Source organism: Misgurnus anguillicaudatus, chromosome 13 (assembly GCF_027580225.2).
Source record: "Misgurnus anguillicaudatus chromosome 13, ASM2758022v2, whole genome shotgun sequence".
Lineage (NCBI taxonomy): Eukaryota > Metazoa > Chordata > Actinopteri > Cypriniformes > Cobitidae > Misgurnus > Misgurnus anguillicaudatus.
Genome location: NC_073349.2, coordinates 2,956,880 through 2,978,064, shown reverse-complemented (window position 1 = coordinate 2,978,064; position 21,185 = coordinate 2,956,880). Strand labels below are relative to the sequence as shown.

Here is a 21,185-nt window from a genome sequence, read left to right as displayed (position 1 = left end):
GCAATGCATTGTGGGAAACAACATTATATCCATTCCATACATTAAGCTTTGTAGTATACTGCACAATGTGGTTAAAGGTATAGCGGAAGATTTTCTTTTTCCAGGTGGATTATCAAGACTATTGGTCCTCCTAGTTGTCAATCAGGAGTGTTGCGCAATTGCATTTTTTTTTAAAGTGGAGAAGGCGGTTCTTTTCTAAAATTCGAGAAAATCCTCCGCTATACTTTTAATGCAGGTGACATTTAGAAACAGTGACTGGAAAATTTAGTATGCCACCCCAAACACAACCAAAGTTTGAAAAAGTTGTGTGCACTTACCCATAACTAGATCAAAGCCCTCTTAAACATACCGACACATCACAGTAGCTGCATTTCCACTACCCTTTAAATTGTGCAAAGTGACATTGCGAATTGCAATGCCAATGGAAACACGTAAAATAAATGTGTCTTTTGTCAGCATTTAGAAAATAATGCTTACGTTTTGTGCAAATCTGTAATAGAAACACAGCTACTGTCTGTCAATCAAAATATGTCAGTATAATGTTCCTTTTTAAATCTATACAAAACTTGTGTGAGTGGTGTTTCTCACACACAAACAGTATCCAAAACATAAACTACATAAACTACATGAACTAATACTGCCGTTCCGGTCAGCACTGTGTAAACCAGCATGAACCTTAGACCAAAGGTTAAGACCACCAGTCTGCCAGGTCACCTGCTCTTTTGTGTGTGTGGCGGTGTAAATGAAGGGCAAAAAGTCAGGAATGTGCCTCAAGCTACAGAGATGAAGAAACTACAACATACATGCACACGAAACAGCAGTGAGAAACCAACCCATCTTAGTAAAAAAACAACCAGACACAAAACAGCGGCAGGAAACGAACCAATCACACACAAGAAGTAAACCAATTATCATCAAAAGATGTAAATGGTCATCTTTAGGTCTAACAAAAATAAGCTTTTTGTTAGAGCGCTTTGTTAACTTTTTCCTCTCTCATCTCCTGTCAATCTTGCCGCCGTCTTTCTCTCTCTCTGCTCGTGCTTGACCGTGCATGCAGGCGTTGGTCCGCTGCTCAACATACAGTGCTATATAAGCGCTGTTGCAAGTTTATTAAAGCAGAGTAATAAATGGGTTATTTGCATTTTGCACAGGAATAGAAAATCAGATTAATATCCGTTTAGCCAAGACTCATTTATGTGGTTAAATGCAAATACAGTTTTACGTCTATCTATAGCTATCTGATCAGAGATGTGACCTGGTGTAAAAAGGCCCTATAATATTTTAATGTAAAAAAAAATTATTTGTTAAATAACGTAAAATAAATATAGTAAAAAATGACACTCTGAAAATTTTACTTGTGCAATGGTGAGAAAATTGGCAAAATAATTAGGAAAAAAACTACAACTGCTGTAACTATAGTTATTAGACAGCTCAGTGGAATGCTTGATTCTAAATGGCCAGTCGCGACATTTGCAGTAAGGCTGCACGATAAACCGCATCTACTGTCACTGTCAAAATGATTTGAAGCATACGGGTTACCGTATGTTATTAGTTTTGATTGGTTGCTATCTGGGAATAACAAATCACCATCACCTGCTTTCAGATGGAGCAGCATTTACTACACAAAGCCATAGTTCACTGACAAGCTCGGCCAAATCACATACATATCACAGGCGATACGTCCCCAATAATTAAGGCAAAATAGCCTCGATTGTAGGGATGCACCGATAGGATTTTTTTTTGGCCGATACCGATTTAAACAGACAACTTCTGGCCGATACCGATATTAAACACTTGTATACAATACAGTTGGTCTATTAGCTAGTTTATTTCTGCATCAAATTATTTTTACTGAACATGGATTTGATCTAATTATTAACATTCAACTGAACAACATAATAAGAGAGGCACAAATTAAGCTAAAATAAATATAATAAGAAAGCATGACAACCTTCAAAAGTGGTTTTTGCTATTCAGCATTTATTTTATTAACAACATTAACTCATTTTTTACATATAATGGATTTCTTTATGCAGTTAATTAATAAACAATCGGTATCGACCTTTCTCGTGCTATTGCCGATGGTTTCAAATTCATCAAAAATCGGCCGATAAATATTGGCGGCCGATACATCGGTGCATCACTACTCGATTGTCAGTGAACTACAACTTTGTTTAGTAAATGCTGCTCCATCTGAAAGCAGGTGATGGTGATTTACTAGTAGTCAAAGAACCAGCTTTACTGATGAGATGCACATGACAATCACATGCGATTTATCGTGCAGCCCTAATTTGCAGGTTTGTTATTCCCAGATAACAACCAAAACTAATATAATACACAGTAACCCGGATGCCACAAATCGTTTCGACAGGTACTGTTGAATATCACACAAACAACTAAAACACAACAACAGTTTATCTAACTTGCTCAGCAACAGTCTCTTCAAACTGTGGTCCCGTATATGACAGTATTTGACCTGTACTAATAAATCTGGTCACAGTAGAAGACAGTTTAATCTAAAATCTACAATGTTAGAAGTGTTTTGAGACTTTACAATCTTGTGTTTGTACATTCTGCGAGTTCAACATTAATATTCTGAGGTATACACTAAAATTATGTACACAGAACAATGGTTTTGTGACTGAATATGGGATTTTGCTGTCATTAGAAATATGCAATGATAAACGCACATCCCTCATACACGCACAGGCAAACACTTGCCTTTTATCTAAACCCTGACATTCCTAGAGTGACTCTATACAGCAACAAATAGCTGTGTGTGTGTGTGTGTGTGTGTGTGTGTGTGTGTGTGTGTGTGTGTGTGTGTGTGTGTGTTAATCGTTCGTTACGCTGCACTGTTTCACACTGTGTGATTGGTTGCAAGCATGTCTGACATGCAGTAAAGTGCATTCCTGCATTACAACATGTAGACAATAACATACAGTGTCTTCTATCACATCTGAGGCCAAAGATCAAAAAACACAGGTGTAAAAATGTCATAATATCAGCATGATTAGTATCAGTGCTCAGTTTTACAACTATTTTAGCTCACTGGCATGCCATTAGGTAGTACTGATTTACAAATGAAGGACTGTAAATCCTATTGACTTACAGTTAGGGATGGTCCATATCTTATCATTTGCGATATGCAGTTGAAAATTCTCATCACGATGAAAAACGGTCTCCTCGCGATAATAATGAGAAGTCGTGTTGGTGATGTAGTTTGTGTGCGCCTGATTCACGTGCGCAGTAAAAGCAAGCATGGCGAAAGGCAGACGTGAGGCTGAGGAGGTGCTTGTTGTTAATCGAGGAGGTACCTTCACAATTTGGAACTGGAAGATCAGATGAGGAGCAAACTACCGTAATATGCAAAGTTTGCAGAAAAACTGTGGTTACAAAGATTGGAAACACGTCCAATTTGTTCCACCATCTGAAACACAAACCAGAGAATGAAGAATGTCTGAAGATACGCGAGGCAACGGAGGCAAAAACCTCAAGTGGACCTAGGGGTAAGAAAAATCCCACCCAGACAAAAATTGCCAGCCCATTTGCTAATTGCGTCCCTTATGATAAGCAAAGTAAATGATGGAACGAATTGACTGTTTGTTTGACAAAAGACATGTTGCCATTCACAACTTAAACATAACATAATCTGATATTTTACAGAAGAGAATAATTTATCGCCATTTGTATCGTCACCCCAACAAACAACTGAAATTACCGTGATACATTGTTTTAGGCCATATCGCCCATCCCTACTTACAGTAAAGATATATACTCAGGATGCGTGTGGGGAGGAAAAATAACTGTTTGATTTTGGGCCACTCAGCAAGCAGAATAACATACAAGCAACACACCAGCAAAGATTTTCTGTAGAGAAACGTGTACGGTACGCCCTCATTTCATTTGCTAAGTAGGTATGCGTGTCTGTGTGTTTTGATCCAAGCTGCGTTTTAACTGCTGATATGGGGTTTATTTTGACATGGGACATTCCATAATGCATAAAATTCCCATAATTGAGGAGGTGGATCCTCTTGGTCTCCTGCCTGAGCTTGTCTGCATCATATAAGCGGGAGATAAAGTGGAAGAAAAACTCTCATTTACCAACAACACGATTTCAAAAACAGCATTCGTCTTATAAAATAAATGCAAGTTTTACGTCCCATATACAGTACAGACAAAACACATATTAAAACTAAAGTGTACAGTATGACGCTTTCAAATCACACCACTCCATGCATTTATCCAATTTATTTTTATTTTAAAGCTACTCAGTAACAAGCACAATTTTTTTAAAAGATGATTAGGACCACAACCATGACCAGACATAACACAAGCATGGCTATGTAGGGTATCAGCTGACTGGAGACGAAAAGCAGTTGAGCATCAATAAACAAAAATATGACCTAGAAATAAGAATTGCCCCAGAAAAGCACTAGAAAAAACTTTTTTGTATATGAAGAGCTCAGATGCAAAACCATCTACATTAAGTGCATACAACATGTTTTCTTGTGCATACGCATTTTTATTAAACTCTTAATGAACCTGTATGAATGGCCTGAGGCCAAGATTTGATGCGCAAGTTTTTGATAAACGTTTAATATATGCCGAGAGCATTATCTAATTTTTGCGGCTCACGTTTACATCCTTAACACACACAAACTGTCCAATCGTCATGTACATAGGGCCAACGTTGCTCATCATACCACCAAGAAACATAAACATCACGAGCGGTTTCCCAGACAGGCTTCACATTAATCCAGTATTAGGCCTTAGTTATTTTAGGACTATTATGTAGTTTTTACAAACAAACCCTTTAAAAACTATACTGGTGTGCATCTTGAGACAAATCAACGGCGCTGATATATGTGAAAATTTGTCAAAAAGGTTTTTTGAGATTAAAGCAGCTCAAACATACATTTTAGTCTAGGACTAGGATAAACAGGTCTAAGTAGACAGCGATAACCAACCTCATGAAGATACATCCAGGTCATATTTCTAATCACTCTACATACACAAATTCAACATTAGTGCCCTTCACAGCACGAATATGAATAAAGTCTACAGTTACCTACCTCTGAGTTTCATACTGTGTGAAGCCATAGAGTCATAAACCAACAGATGAAAGATCACAAGCAAAAACAAAAGCGGTTCTACTGTCCAACCTCACATTCCTCTATCCTCTGTGCCCACTTTATCAACAAGTGAGAGAGAGATAGAGAGAGAGAGAGAGAGTGAGAGAGAGAGAGAGAGAGAGAGAGAGAGAGAGAGAGAGAGAGAGAAAGAGAGAGAGAGAAGGTGGGGTGGGAATGTATGTTGTGCTCCACTAACAGAATACACACACGTCTCTGTGAAAAAAAACATCCCAGCATGCACAGGGCCAAGAGCATGACCGGCTTCATGGGTCGCCCTGACAACCATATGACATGTCACCATGATAACCAAATGTAATGTGATGGAATAATGAAATGTATAAACACGCTTTAAAGAATAAGTTTAACAGTTTTCAGAAAGTAACTAATTTATCGGTAACCAGTGGCACCCTAAAGTCTTGACGAATGTTTAAGCAAATGTTGATGTGTCAAGCTGGTCAGAAAAATGTTTTGAAAGCAGTTACAGATTTCAGCAGAATCAAAATAGCTTATTTATAGCTGAATCCTAAACTGGCACACGAGTATTATTTCTTTTTAGGCTTTTAAACTTTTAATAAACAACACAATTTACCATTAATACTGTTGGTTTCAAACAAATGAATTTACTGCAGGTGAGCTATGCATGCACAAATAAACAAACAAACAAACAACTCATCTACAGATGCTAAAGCTAATCCAACATCCAACGACCCATCTGTCATGAGATGCCCACCGTCATATAAGTGGCTTCAGAACGAACTGCATGAAAACACAGCTCAACAAAAGATAAAAGACGTGTTGTGAATCAGGAAGTGAAGAGTTGAGCACTTACCTAACTGAGGGAAAGAAAACTTCTTCCTGTGTTTCCTAAAGAAGCTGCGCTTTCTCCACTGCAACCACTTACTCATGTTCACACCATCCGCTCCATTGAGGAGAAGAACACAGGGATGAAAAGAGATACGGAGAAAAACTACACACAGGAAGTTCAGATGATGTCTGAGGAGAGAGATGCTGCTGCATGCAATGCATGCTGGGAGAAAATATGTGGCAAGTTGCTCTCAACGTATTGTGTGTCAGCTCACATCCTGTCAGAGTAACAGAAACAGACACACACACACACAAACCAATGACGTACATCAACACACACATGCCATCATTCTAAAAATAAAGACGTACTTCCTTGTTTGTTAAACACGTTTCTAATCATTCTCTCTTGTACTCAAACACGACAGTGCATGCAAAAGAAGTCATGAGGAGTTTATGGCCATCTTTAAACCTATCGAACTTCTCTGGTTAAACAAAAACAGCTCTTTTGGCGTCACTCTTGCCCCTTTTTAAGAACTCAACATAAGAAAAAAAGCCCTGGCTCCGTGACCTGATCCTGGTTCAGCCCTAGAGTCTTTCTAGTCTCGAACCAGCGAACCCCCAGTCTCAGATCTCCACGCACACAGACCGTTAGCTGAATGTCTGAAACATACACAAAACTTGAACTTGAAACACTTCAGCAGATTCAAAGTCGTCCTCTTATTGGTTGAATATAGACGTGTGTCTGGAAACAACACGTCTGATCGAAGAAGAAAGCTGCTGTGTTTACAACTGTGACAGTATCCTTCATTAATATCAAATAAATGTTGCATTTTTAAAAGTATGCAAGATATTTTAACATGTTTTATATTGCTGTTAGAGACATTTGTGAATGATGGTTGAACACCCATCTGTTATTGTGCCGAAATCTCCATGGTTCTAAACGTGATGTAGCACAAAGCGAAACATGATTGGTTGCTTTATGTGTCAGTCATATGTCCTGTCTATGGCCATTCAAAGCGGACATGGTTCCCAGACCTTCAGTTCCTACAAATAGGGATGCATAATGATTAATCATGATTAATCTATAACAGAATAAAAGTTTTTGTTTACATCACATATGTGTGTAAACTGTGTATATTAATTATGTATATATAAATATGCACACATGCATGTATAATTTTAAGAAAAAAAATTCAAGTAGAAAATCTGAGTTCATTTAGCTTAATATTAAATCAATTTTTTTAAACAGTCTTTTAAACAGACTTTACCTAAACAAATAAAAAATATAGCTGCAAGCAGCAATGGCGGGCCCTCGCACGTTTTTTTACCGCTACACGGTGCGTCCGAGAAAACGATGCACGGTGGGCAAGGGCATCAAGTGGGTAAAATATCAGTGGGATATTTAATGTTGTTTCTGAGCCATTTGGGGACTGTAGGTAAAAGAAACCCCACATTTTAGACAAACAGGGGTACTAGTGAGCCACTTAAGAGACACGCCTATGTCTGACCTTTTTGTCAACACTTAACAGCCGAAAACTCTGATGTGTGCAGAGATGTATAGTAACGAAGTAGAACTACTTCACTACTGTACTTAAGTACTAATAGGCAGTATCTGTACTCTACTGAAGTATTATTTTTTTCTCCTACTTCCACTTTTACTTCAGTACATATTTTCGATGAGTTTAATACTTTTACTCCAATACATTTTTTATGTGCTGCATAGTTACTCGTTACAATCAAATGTTACGAATCATTCCAAACCTACATTATCACTGCCGGAGCGGTGATACACATTAGAAACACACACAGATTGTGGTCTAAACCAATAGGAGATAGTGAAGAGCGGACCCCTCCCTCCCTCTCACTCACAAATATGAGCCGGGGTTGTGGACAAATGTGAAGTGAAGAGAGAACCAAAGTGCACGAGAGATACCGATAGAGAGAGAGAATTCGCGAGAAAGGGCGAGTGTGCGCGAAAGAAGGAAACCTAAATACATTGAAACATCTTGTACCTTTACCTATTACCATTACATCGACTAATATTTTATTAATTCTGAATTTTCTATTGCCATATTAGTTAAATTAAACTGAACATTCATGTCCTTGTACTCCTGCTACAGCCAAAGCAATTGTGAGTGTCCTTTAGCTTAAACATTTGAAATAATATAAACAATATTATATTCAAACTTTTGACTGTTTTCTTTAATAACTTCATTACACAATACTTGTACTTTTACTTTCAGTACTTGAGTAGTATATTTTAAAATAAACTACTTGCAATACTTGAGTACAAAACATGTTTAATACTTCAGTACTTCCACTTAAGTGGTGTGCTCACTTTTTTGATAGAGCACTTGTACTTTTACTCAAGTCTGGGTCCCTAGTACTTTATACATCTCTGGATGTGTGTGCCAAATTTAAAGTTCAACTAAGCACGGCAAGAGCCTTAAACATGCCTGAAATTAAAGTAAAGTTTGACGCGTTGCCATGGGAACAGCGTTCGAGATGTCTAAAATTCCTTCGCAATTTATCATCTACAATGTCTCTGCATCATGTTGACCACTTCTGGTGTCAATCGCATGAATCCCATACGAGGAGTATTTAAAGGTTCACAGCATGTAACTGTCAGCCTTAAATATGTGTAAAAATGAAAGTAAAGTTTGATGCATTGCCATGGGAACAGCGTTTGAGATATCAAAAATCCCTTCGCAATTTATCATCTACAATGTCTCGGCATCATGTTGACCACTTCTCGTGTCAATCGCATGAAAATCCTAGAAGGAGTATTTAAAAGTTAACTGTATGCAACTGAAAGGCTTAAATATGCCTTTAAAATGAAAGTAAAGTTTGACAGGTTGCCATGGGAACAGCGTTTGAGATATCAAAAATCCCTTCGCAATATATCATCTACAGTGTCTCGGCATCATGTTGACCACTTCTCGTGTCAATCGCATGAAAATCCTAGAAGGAGTATTTAAAAGTTAACTGTATAAAACTGAAAGGCTTAAATATGCCTTTAAAATGAAAGTAAAGTTTGACGCGTTGCCATGGGAATACCGTTTGAGATATCAAAAATCCCTTCGCAATTTATCATCTACAATGTCTCGGCATCATGGTGACCACTTTTGGTGTCAATCGTATGAAAATCCTAGAAGGAGTATTTAAAAGAACATTGCATGGAACTTTCAAAAAAATCCAGCTTTGTGACTGACACACTTCCTGGCGCCTGGTGGTGGCGCTATACCCGAGACTTACAATAGGCACATCGATGCGATCGGAATCTTCAGACGAACAAACACCCCGCATGTCATTACAATAAGAAATTTTTTGCCTTAGATATTAGACACTTCCTGTTTCTCTGATTTCGCCACAACTTTGTCGCCTCGCCATGGCAGAACCGTTCGAGATATCAAAAATCCCTTCGCAATTTAGCAAGTCCAATGTCTCGACATCATGATCACCACGTTTGGTGTCAATCCCATGAAGCCCCTGGGAGGAGTATTTAAAAGTTCACCGTATGCACTTTTTAAACAATCCAAAATAGCCGACTTCCTGTTGGGCGGAGCTAAAATGTTAGAGGGTAAAAGTTGTTCGGGTCGATGAGATCTATATGCGTACCAACTCTCGTACATGTGCGTACATTTTTGCCCGATCTGTGCCCCAATGTTTGTTTTTGCATTACAGGGGGCGCTACAGAGCTCCCTTGCCACGCCCGAGTTCCAGCCTTTGCCGGGTCCTAATGGCCGACGACTCTGACATCTCTGCCAATTTTCAAGAGTTTTTGAGTATGTTAAGGCCCCCAAATTGCCCCGAAACGTAAAAAAAAAATAAAAAAAAAAATAATAAATATAGCTGCAAGCAGCAATGGCGGGCCCTCGCACGTTTTTTTACCGCTACACGGTGCGTTCGAGAAAACGATGCACGGTGGGCAAGGGCATCAAGTGGGTAAAATATCAGTGGGCTATTTAATGTTGTTTCTGAGCCATTTGGGGACTGTATGTAAAAGAAACCCCACATTTTAGACAAACAGGTGCACTGGTGAGCCACTTAAGAGACACGCCTATGTCTGACCTTTTTGTCAACACTTAACAGCCGAAAACTCTGATGTGTGCAGAGATGTATAGTAACGAAGTAGAACTACTTCACTACTGTACTTAAGTACTAAAAGGCAGTGTCTGTACTCTACTGAAGTATTATTTTTTTCTCCTACTTCCACTTTTACTTCAGTACATATTTTCGATGAGTTTAATACTTTTACTCCAATAAATTTTTTATGTGCTGCATAGTTACTCGTTACACTCAAATGTTACGAATCATTCCAAACCTACATTATCACTGCCGGAGCGGTGATACACATTAGAAACACACACAGATTGTGGTCTAAACCAATCGGAGATAGTGAAGAGCGGACCCCTCCCTCCCTCTCACTCACAAATATGAGCCTCGGTTGTGGACAAATGTGAAGTGAAGAGAGAACCAAAGTGCACGAGAGAGACCGATAGAGAGAGAGAATTCGCGAGAAAGGGCGAGTGTGCGCGAAAGAAGGAAACCTAAATACATTGAAACATCTTGTACCTTTACCTATTACCATTACATCGACTAATATTTTATTAATTCTGAATTCTCTATTGCCATATTAGTTAAATTAATCTGAACATTCCTGTCCTTGTACTCCTGCTACAGCCAAAGCAATTGTGAGTGTCCTTTAGCTTAAACATTTGAAATAATATAAACAATATTATATTCAAACTTTTGACTGTTTTCTTTAATAACTACATTACACAATACTTGTACTTTTACTTTCAGTACTTGAGTAGTATATTTTAAAATAAACTACTTGCAATACTTAAGTACAAAACATGTTTAATACTTCAGTACTTCCACTTAAGTGGTGTGCTCACTTTTTTGATAGAGCACTTGTACTTTTACTCAAATCTGGGTCCCTAGTACTTTATACATCTCTGGATGTGTGTGCCAAATTTAAAGTTCAACTAAGCACGCCAAGAGCCTTAAACATGCCTGAAATTAAAGTAAAGTTTGACGCGTTGCCATGGGAACAGCGTTCGAGATGTCTAAAATTCCTTCGCAATTTATCATCTACAATGTCTCGGCATCATGTTAACCTCTTCTGGTGTCAATCGCATGAATCCCATACGAGGAGTATTTAAAGGTTCACAGCATGTAACTGTCAGCCTTAAATATGTGTAAAAATGAAAGTAAAGTTTGATGCATTGCCATGGGAACAGCGTTTGAGATATCAAAAATCCCTTCGCAATTTATCATCTACAATGTCTCAGCATCATGTTGACCACTTCTCGTGTCAATCGCATGAATATCCTAGAAGGAGTATTTAAAAGTTAACTGTATGCAACTGAAAGGCTTAAATATGCCTTTAAAATGAAAGTAAAGTTTGACAGGTTGCCATGGGAACAGCGTTTGAGATATCAAAAATCCCTTCGCAATTTATCATCTACAATGTCTCAGCATCATGTTGACCACTTCTCGTGTCAATCGCATGAAAATCCTAGAAGGAGTATTTAAAAGTTAACTGTATGCAACTGACAGGCTTAAATATGCCTTTAAAATGAAAGTAAAGTTTGACAGGTTGCCATGGGAACAGCGTTTGAGATATCAAAAATCCCTTCGCAATTTATCATCTACAGTGTCTCGGCATCATGTTGACCACTTCTCGTGTCAATCGCATGAAAATCCTAGAAGGAGTATTTAAAAGTTAACTGTATAAAACTGAAAGGCCTAAATATGCCTTTAAAATGAAAGTAAAGTTTGACGCGTTGCCATGGGAATACCGTTTGAGATATCAAAAATCCCTTCGCAATTTATCATCTACAATGTCTCGGCATCATGGTGACCACTTTTGGTGTCAATCGTATGAAAATCCTAGAAGGAGTATTTAAAAGAACATTGCATGGAACTTTCAAAAAAATCCAGCTTTGTGACTGACACACTTCCTGGCGCCTGCTGGTGGCGCTATACCCGGGAGTCACAATAGGCACATCGATGCGATCGGAATCTTCAGATGAACAAACACCCCGCGTGTCATTACAATAAGACATTTTTTGCCTTAGATATTAGACACTTCCTGTTTCTCTGATTTCGCCACAACTTTGTCAGCTCGCCATGGCAGAACCGTTCGAGATATCAAAAATCCCTTCGCAATTTAGCAAGTCCAATGTCTGGACATCATGTTCACCACTTTTGGTGTCAATCGCATGATTCCTCTAGGAGGAGTATTCAAAAGTTCAACGCATGCATTTTTTAAACGATCCAAAATAGCTGACTTCCTGTTGGGCGGAGCTTAAATGTTAGAGGGCGAAAGTTGTTCGGGTCGATGAGATCTATATGCGTACCAACTCTCGTACATGTGCGTACATGTTTGCACGATCTGTGCATCAATGGTTTTTTTTGCATTACAGGGGGCGCTACAGAGCCCCCGTGCCACGCCCGTGTTCCAGCCTTTGCCCGTTCGCAATGACGGACGACTCTGATGTCTGTGCCAAATTTCAAGAGTTTTCGAGTATGTTAAGGCACCCAAAATGCCCAAAAGTGTTAAAAAAAATAAAAAAAAAAATAAAAAAAAAAATAATAAATTCGAGCAAAACCAATAGGGCTTCGCACCTTTCGGTGCAGGCCATTCTGGCCTGCTCCTCGGTGCTCGGGCCCTAAATATAGCTGCAAGCAGCAATGGCGGGCCCTCGCACGTTTTTTTACAGCTACACGGTGCGTCCGAGAAAACAATGCACGGTGGGCAAGGGCATCAAGTGGGTAAAATATCAGTGGGCTATTTAATGTTGTTTCTGAGCCATTTGGGGACTGTAGGTAAAAGAAACCCCACATTTTAGACAAACAGGTGCACTAGTGAGCCACTTAAGAGACACGCCTATGTCTGACCTTTTTGTCAACACTTAACAGCCGAAAACTCTGATGTGTGCAGAGATGTATAGTAACGAAGTAGAACTACTTCACTACTGTACTTAAAGGGATACTTCACCGATTTAGCATTCAGCTTTGTATCTGTAGAAACCCGGCAGTATTACTGAATGACCATGTTTCCCTCCCTCATTTCCCCCTGAGAGGAGAGATATCTGCATTTTGGTTCTGCAAAAAAGTCCTCCGATGATGTAATATGACGATTTTTGCATCATCGGAGGACTTTTTTGCAGAACCAAAATGCAGATATCTCTCCTCTCAGGGGGAAATGATGGAGGGAAACATGGTCATTCAGTAATACTGCCGGGTTTCTACAGATACAAAGCTGAATGCTAAATCGGTGAAGTATCCCTTTAAGTACTAATAGGCAGTATCTGTACTCTACTGAAGTATTATTTTTTTCTCCTACTTCCACTTTTACTTCAGTACATATTTTCGATGAGTTTAATACTTTTACTCCAATACATTTTTTATGTGCTGCATAGTTACTCGTTACACTCAAATGCTACGAATCATTCCAAACCCACATTGTCACTGCCGGAGCGGTGATACACATTAGAAACACACACAGATTGTGGTCTAAACCAATAGGAGATAGTGAAGAGCGGACCCCTCCCTCCCTCTCACTCACAAATATGAGCCGCAGTTGTGGACAAATGTGAAGTGACGAGAGAACCAAAGTGCACGAGAGAGACCGATAGAGAGAGAGAATTCGCGAGAAAGGGCGAGTGTGCGCGAAAGAATGAAACCTAAATACATTGAAACATCTTGTACCTTTACCTATTACCATTACATCGACTAATATTTTATTAATTCTGAATTCTCTATTGCCATATTAGTTAAATTAATCTGAACATTCCTGTCCTTGTACTCCTGCTACAGCCAAAGCAATTGTGAGTGTGCTTTAGCTTAAACATTTGAAATAATATAAACAATATTATATTCAAACTTTTGACTGTTTTCTTTAATAACTACATTACACAATACTTGTACTTTTACTTTCAGTACTTGAGTAGTATATTTTAAAATAAACTACTTGCAATACTTAAGTACAAAACATGTTTAATACTTCAGTACTTCCACTTAAGTGGTGTGCTCACTTTTTTGATAGAGCACTTGTACTTTTACTCAAGTCTGGGTCCCTAGTACTTTATACATCTCTGGATGTGTGTGCCAAATTTAAAGTTCAACGAAGCATGCCAAGAGCCTTAAACATGCCTGAAATTAAAGTAAAGTTTGACGCGTTGCCATGGGAACAGCGTTCGAGATGTCTGAAAATTCCTTCGCAATTTATCATCTACAATGTCTCAGCATCATGTTAACCACTTCTGGTGTCAATCGCATGAATCCACTTCGAGGAGTATTTAAAGGTTCACAGCATGTAACTGTCAGCCTTAAATATGTGTAAAAATGAAAGTAAAGTTTGATGCATTGCCATGGGAACAGCGTTTGAGATATCAAAAATCCCTTCACAATTTATCATCTACAATGTCTCGGCATCATGTTGACCACTTCTCGTGTCAATCGCATGAAAATCCTAGAAGGAGTATTTAAAAGTTAACTGTATGAAAGGCTCAAATATGCCTTTAAAATGAAAGTAAAGTTTGACAGGTTGCCATGGGAACAGCGTTTGAGATATCAAAAATCCCTTCGCAATTTATCATCTACAATGTCTCGGCATCATGTTGACCACTTCTCGTGTCAATCGCATGAAAATCCTAGAAGGAGTATTTAAAAGTTAACTGTATGGAACTGAAAGGCTTAAATATGCCTTTAAAATGAAAGTAAAGTTTGATGCGTTGCCATGGGAACAGCGTTTGAGATATCAAAAATCCCTTCGCAATTTATCATCTACAATGTCTCGGCATCATGGTGACCACTTTTGGTGTCAATCGCATGAAAATCCTAGAAGGAGTATTTAAAAGAACATCGCATGGAACTGTCAAAAAAATCCAGCTTTGTGACTGACACACTTCCTGGCGCCTGGTGGTGGCGCTATAGCCGAGACTCACAATAGGCATATCGATGCGATCGGAATCTTCAGACGAACAAACACCCCGCGTGTCATTACAGTAAGACATTTTTTTGCTTTAGATATTAGACACTTCCTGTTTCTCTGATTTCGCCACAACTTTGTCGGCTCGCCATGGCAGAACCGTTCGAGATATCAAAAATCCCTTCGCAATTTAGCAAGTCCAATGTCTCGACATCATGTTCACCACTTTTGGTGTCAATCGCATGCATCCTCTAGGAGGAGTATTCAAAAGTTCAACGCATGCATTTTTTAAACAATCCAAAATAGCCGACTTCCTGTTGGGCGGAGCTTAAATGTTAGAGGGCGAAAGTTGTTCGGGTCGATGAGATCTATATGTGTACCAACTCTCGTACATGTGCGTACATGTTTGCACGATCTGTGCATCAATGTTTTATTTTGCATTACAGGGGGCGCTACAGAGCCCCCGTGCCACGCCCGTGTTCCAGCCTTTGCCCGTTTGCAATGACGGACGACTCTGACGTCTGTGCCAAATTTCAAGAGTTTTCGAGTATGTTAAGGCACCCAAAATGCCCAAAAGTGTTAAAAAAAAAATAAATAAAAAAAAATAATAATAAATTCGAGCAAAACCAATAGGGCTTCGCACCTTTCGGTGCAGGCCATTCTGGCCTGCTCCTCGGTGCTCGGGCCCTAATAATAATCCGAGCAAAAACAATAGGGCTTCGCACCTTTCGGTGCAGGCCATTCTGGCCTGCTCCTCGGTGCTCGGGCCCTAATAATAAAAAAAATAAATATAGCTGCAAGCAGCGATGGCGGGCCCTCGCACGTTTTTTTACTGCTACACGGTGCCTCAGAAAAAACGATGCACGGTGGGCAAGGGCATCAAGTGGGTAAATATCAGTGGACTATTTCATGTTGCTACTGATCCATTTAGGTACTGTAGGTACAAGAAACCCCACATTTTAGACAAACGGGGGCGCTAGTGAGACACTAAATAGACACACCTTTATCTGACCTTTTTGTCAACACTTAACAGCCGACAACTCTGATGTGTGTGCCAAATTTAAATTTAATCTAAGCACGCCAAGAGCCTTAAATATGCCTGAAATAAAAGTAAAGTTTGACGTGTTGCCATGGGAACAGCGTTCGAGATGTCAAAAATCCTTCGCAATTTATCATCTACAATGTCTCAGCATCATTTTGACCACTTTTGGTGTCAATCGCATGAATATCCTAGAAGGAGTATTTAAAAGTTCACTGCATGAAACTGTAAGGCTTAAATATGCCTTTAAAATGAAAGTAAAGTTTGACAAGTTGCCATGGGAACAGCGTTCGAGATATCAAAAATCCCTTCGCAATTTATCATCTACTATGCCTCAGCATCATGTTGACCACTTTTGGTGTCAATTGCATGATTTTTCTAAAAGGAGTACTTAAAAGAACATTGCCTGGAACTGTCAAAAAAACCCAGCTTTGTGACTGACACACTTCCTGGCGCCTGGTGGTGGCGCTATACCCGGGAGTCACAATAGGCGCATCGATGCGATCGGAATCTTCAGACGAACAAACACCCCGTGTGTCATCACAATAAGATATTTTTTGCCATAGATATTAGACACTTCCTGTTTCTCTGATTTCACCATGACTTTGCCGCTTCGCCATGGCAACACCGTTCGAGATATCAAAAATCCCTTAGCAATTTAGCAAGTCCAATGTCTTGACATCATGATCACCACGTTTGGTGTCATTTGCATGAATCCCCTAGGAGGAGTATTCAAAAGTTCACGGCATGCATTTTTTAAACAATCCAAAATGGCGGACTTCCTGTTGGGCGGAGCTAAAATGTTAGAGGGCGAAAGTTGTTCGGGTCGATGAGATCTATATGTGTACCAACTTTCGTAAATGTGCGTACATGTTTGCCCGATCTGCGCACTCCTGTTTGTTTTTGCATTACAGGGGGCGCAACAGAGCCCCCGTGCCACGCCCGTGTTCCAGCCTTTGCCCGTTCGCAATGACGGACGACTCTGACGTCTGTGCCAAATTTCAAGAGTTTTCGAGTATGTTAAGGCACCCAAAATGCCCAAAAGTGTTAAAAAAAATAAAAATAATAATAAAAAAATATAGCTGCAAGCAGCAATGGCGGGCCCTCGCACGTTTTTTTACCGCTACATAGTGCGTCCGAGAAAACGATGCACGGTGGGCAAGGGCATCAAGTGGGTAAAATATCAGTGGGCTATTTAATGTTGTTTCTGAGCCATTTGGGGACTGTAGGTAAAAGAAACCCCATATTTTAGACAAACAGGTGCACTAGTAAGCCACTTAAGAGACACGCCTATGTCTGACCTTTTTGTCAACACTTAACAGCCGAAAACTCTGATGTGTGCAGAGATGTATAGTAACGAAGTAGAACTACTTCACTACTGTACTTAAGTACTAATAGGCAGTATCTGTACTCTACTGAAGTATTATTTTTTTCTCCTACTTCCACTTTTACTTCAGTACATATTTTCGATGAGTTTAATACTTTTACTCCAATAAATTTTTTATGTGCTGCATAGTTACTCGTTACACTCAAATGTTACGAATCATTCCAAACCTACATTATCACTGCCGGAGCGGTGATACACATTAGAAACACACACAGATTGTGGTCTAAACCAATAGGAGATAGTGAAGAGCGGACCCCTCCCTCCCTCTCACTCACAAATATGAGCCGCAGTTGTGGACAAATGTGAAGTGAAGAGAGAACCAAAGTAGACGAGAGAGACCGATAGAGAGAGAGAATTCGCGAGAAAGGGAGAGTGTGCGCGAAAGAAGGAAACCTAAATACATTGAAACATCTTGTACCTTTACCTATTACCATTACATCAACTAATATTTTATTAATTCTGAATTCTCTATTGCCATATTAGTTAAATTAATCTGAACATTCCTGTCCTTGTACTCCTGCTACAGCCAAAGCAATTGTGAGTGTCCTTTAGCTTAAACATTTGAAATAATATAAACAATATTATATTCAAACTTTTGACTGTTTTCTTTAATAACTACATTACACAATACTTGTACTTTTACTTTCAGTACTTGAGTAGTATATTTTAAAATAAACTACTTGCAATACTTAAGTACAAAACATGTTTAATACTTCAGTACTTCCACTTAAAGGAACACGCCCAGATTTTGGGAATTTAGCTTATTCACCGTATCCCCCAGAGTTAGATAAGTCCATACATACCTCTCTCATCTCCGTGCGTGCTGTAACTCTGTCTGACGCAGCCCCCGCTAGCTTAGCTTAGCACAAAGACTGGAAGTGGGTGGCTTTAGCTAGCATACTGCTCCCAATAAGTGACAAAATAACGCGATCATTTTCCTATTTATGTGTTGTGATTTGTATAGTCAAACCGTGTACAAATAACAAGGTGATATGAGACACAGCGGTCTTTTAACAGTATACATACTGAGAACTATATTCTCTGAAGACGAAGCACTGCCGCATGGGCGGAGTGATTTGCACAATTCTGACCGAACTCTCTGCTCCTCACCAGGGGCTTCTCGTGTGCTGCGAGCAGATCACTCCGCCCATGTAGCAGTGCTTCGTCTTCAGAGAATATAGTTCTCAGTATGTATACTGTTAAAAGATCGCTGTGTCTCATATCACCTTGTTATTTGTACACGGTTTGACTATACAAATCACAACACATAAATAGGAAAATGATCGCGTTATTTTGTCACTTATTGGGAGCAGTATGCTAGCTAAAGCCACCCACTTCCAGTCTTTGTGCTAAGCTAAGCTAGCGGGGGCTGCGTCAGACAGAGTTACAGCACGCACGGAGATGAGAGAGGTATGTATGGACTTATCTAACTCTGGGGGATACGGTGAATAAGCTAAATTCCCAAAATCTGGGCGTGTTCCTTTAAGTGGTGTGCTCACTTTTTTGATAGAGCACTTGTACTTTTACTCAAGTCTGGGTCCCTAGTACTTTATACATCTCTGGATGTGTGTGCCAAATTTAAAGTTCAACTAAGCACGCAAAGAGCCTTAAACATGCCTGAAATTAAAGTAAAGTTTGACGCGTTGCCATGAGAACAGCGTTCGAGATGTCTAAAATTCCTTCGCAATTTATCATCTACAATGTCTCGGCATCATGTTGACCACTTCTGGTGTCAATCGCATGAATACCATACGAGGAGTATTTAAAGGTTCACAGCATGTAACTGTCAGCCTTAAATATGTGTAAAAATGAAAGTAAAGTTTGATGCATTGCCATGGGAACAGCGTTTGAGATATCAAAAATCCCTTCGCAATTTATCATCTACAATGTCTCGGCATCATGTTGACCACTTCTCGTGTCAATCGCATGAAAATCCTAGAAGGAGTATTTAAAAGTTAACTGTATGAAAGGCTTAAATATGCCTTTAAAATGAAAGTAAAGTTTGACAGGTTGCCATGGGAACAGCATTTGAGATATCAAAAATCCCTTCGCAATTTATCATCTACAATGTCTCGGCATCATGTTGACCACTTCTCGTGTAAATCGCATGAAAATCCTAGAAGGAGTATTTAAAAGTTAACTGTATGGAACTGAAAGGCTTAAATATGTCTTTAAAATGAAAGTAAAGTTTGACGCGTTGCCATGGGAACAGCGTTTGAGATATCAAAAATCCCTTCGCAATTTATCATCTACAATGTCTCGGCATCATGTTGACCACTTCTCGTGTCAATCGCATGAAAATCCTAGAAGGAGTATTTAAAAGTTAACTGTATGAAAGGCTTAAATATGCCTTTAAAATGAAAGTAAAGTTTGACAGGTTGCCATGGGAACAGCATTTGAGATATCAAAAATCCCTTCGCAATTTATCATCTACAATGTCTCGGCATCATGTTGACCACTTCTCGTGTAAATCGCATGAAAATCCTAGAAGGAGTATTTAAAAGTTAACTGTATGGAACTGAAAGGCTTAAATATGCCTTTAAAATGAAAGTAAAGTTTGACAGGTTGCCATGGGAACAGCATTTGAGATATCAAAAATCCCTTCGCAATTTATCATCTACAATGTCTCGGCATCATGTTGACCACTTCTCGTGTAAATCGCATGAAAATCCTAGAAGGAGTATTTAAAAGTTAACTGTATGGAACTGAAAGGCTTAAATATGTCTTTAAAATGAAAGTAAAGTTTGACGCGTTGCCATGGGAACAGCGTTTGAGATATCAAAAATCCCTTCGCAATTTATCATCTACAATGTCTCGGCATCATGTTGACCACTTCTCGTGTCAATCGCATGAAAATCCTAGAAGGAGTATTTAAAAGTTAACTGTATGAAAGGCTTAAATATGCCTTTAAAATGAAAGTAAAGTTTGACAGGTTGCCATGGGAACAGCGTTTGAGATATCAAAAATCCCTTCGCAATTTATCATCTACAATGTCTCGGCATCATGGTGACCACTTTTGGTGTCAATCGCATGAAAATCCTAGAAGGAGTATTTAAAAGAACATTGCATGGAACTTTCAAAAAAATCCAGCTTTGTGACTGACACACTTCCTTGCGCCTGGTGGTGGCGCTATACCCGAGACTCACAATAGGCACATCGATGCGATCGGAATCTTCAGACGAACAAACACCCCGCGTGTCATTACAATAAGACATTTTTTGCTTTAGATATTAGACACTTCCTGTTTCTCTGATTTCGCCACAACTTTGTCGGCTCGCCATGGCAGAACCGTTCGAGATATCAAAAATCCCTTCGCAATTTAGCAAGTCCAATGTCTCGACATCATGTTCACCACTTTTGGTGTCAATCGCATGCATCCTCTAGGAGGAGTATTCAAAAGTTCAACGCATGCATTTTTTAAACAATCCAAAATAGCTGACTTCCTGTTGGGCGGAGCTTAAATGTTAGAGGGTGAAAGTTGTTCGGGTCGATGAGATCTATATGCGTACCAACTCTCGTACATGTGCGTACATGTTTGCACAATCTGTGCATCAATGTTTTATTTTGCATTACAGGGGGCGCTACAGAGCCCCCGTGCCACGCCCGTGTTCCAGCCTTTGCCCGTTTGCAATGACGGACGACTCTGACGTCTGTGCCAAATTTCAAGAGTTTTCGAGTATGTTAAGGCACCCAAAATGCCCAAAAGTGTTAAAAAAAAAAAAAAAAAAAAAAAAAAAAAAAAATAATAAATTCGAGCAAAACCAATAGGGCTTCGCACCTTTCGGTGCAGGCCATTCTGGCCTGCTCCTCGGTGCTCGGGCCCTAAAAAAAAAAAAAAAAAAAAAAAAAAAAAGAATAAATCCGAGCAAAAACAAT

At 39.3% G+C, this 21,185-nt stretch overlaps 1 protein-coding gene across 5 annotated transcripts in view; it reads right to left on the bottom strand.

The window, feature by feature from the left end:
- utrn (utrophin) overlaps positions 1-21,185 on the bottom strand; it is a 274,929-nt gene that overhangs the window by 209,360 nt on the left and 44,384 nt on the right. The window contains exon 1 of one of the 5 annotated variants that reach the window (XM_073874809.1): positions 5,965-6,134. The exons of the other annotated variants lie outside the window; for them this stretch is intronic. Within the exon in view, the coding sequence (XP_073730910.1) occupies positions 5,965-6,040 (76 nt within the window). The 5' untranslated portion in view covers positions 6,041-6,134. Of the gene's footprint in view, positions 1-5,964; positions 6,135-21,185 lie in introns of those variants that run through there. 5 annotated transcript variants of the gene reach the window in all.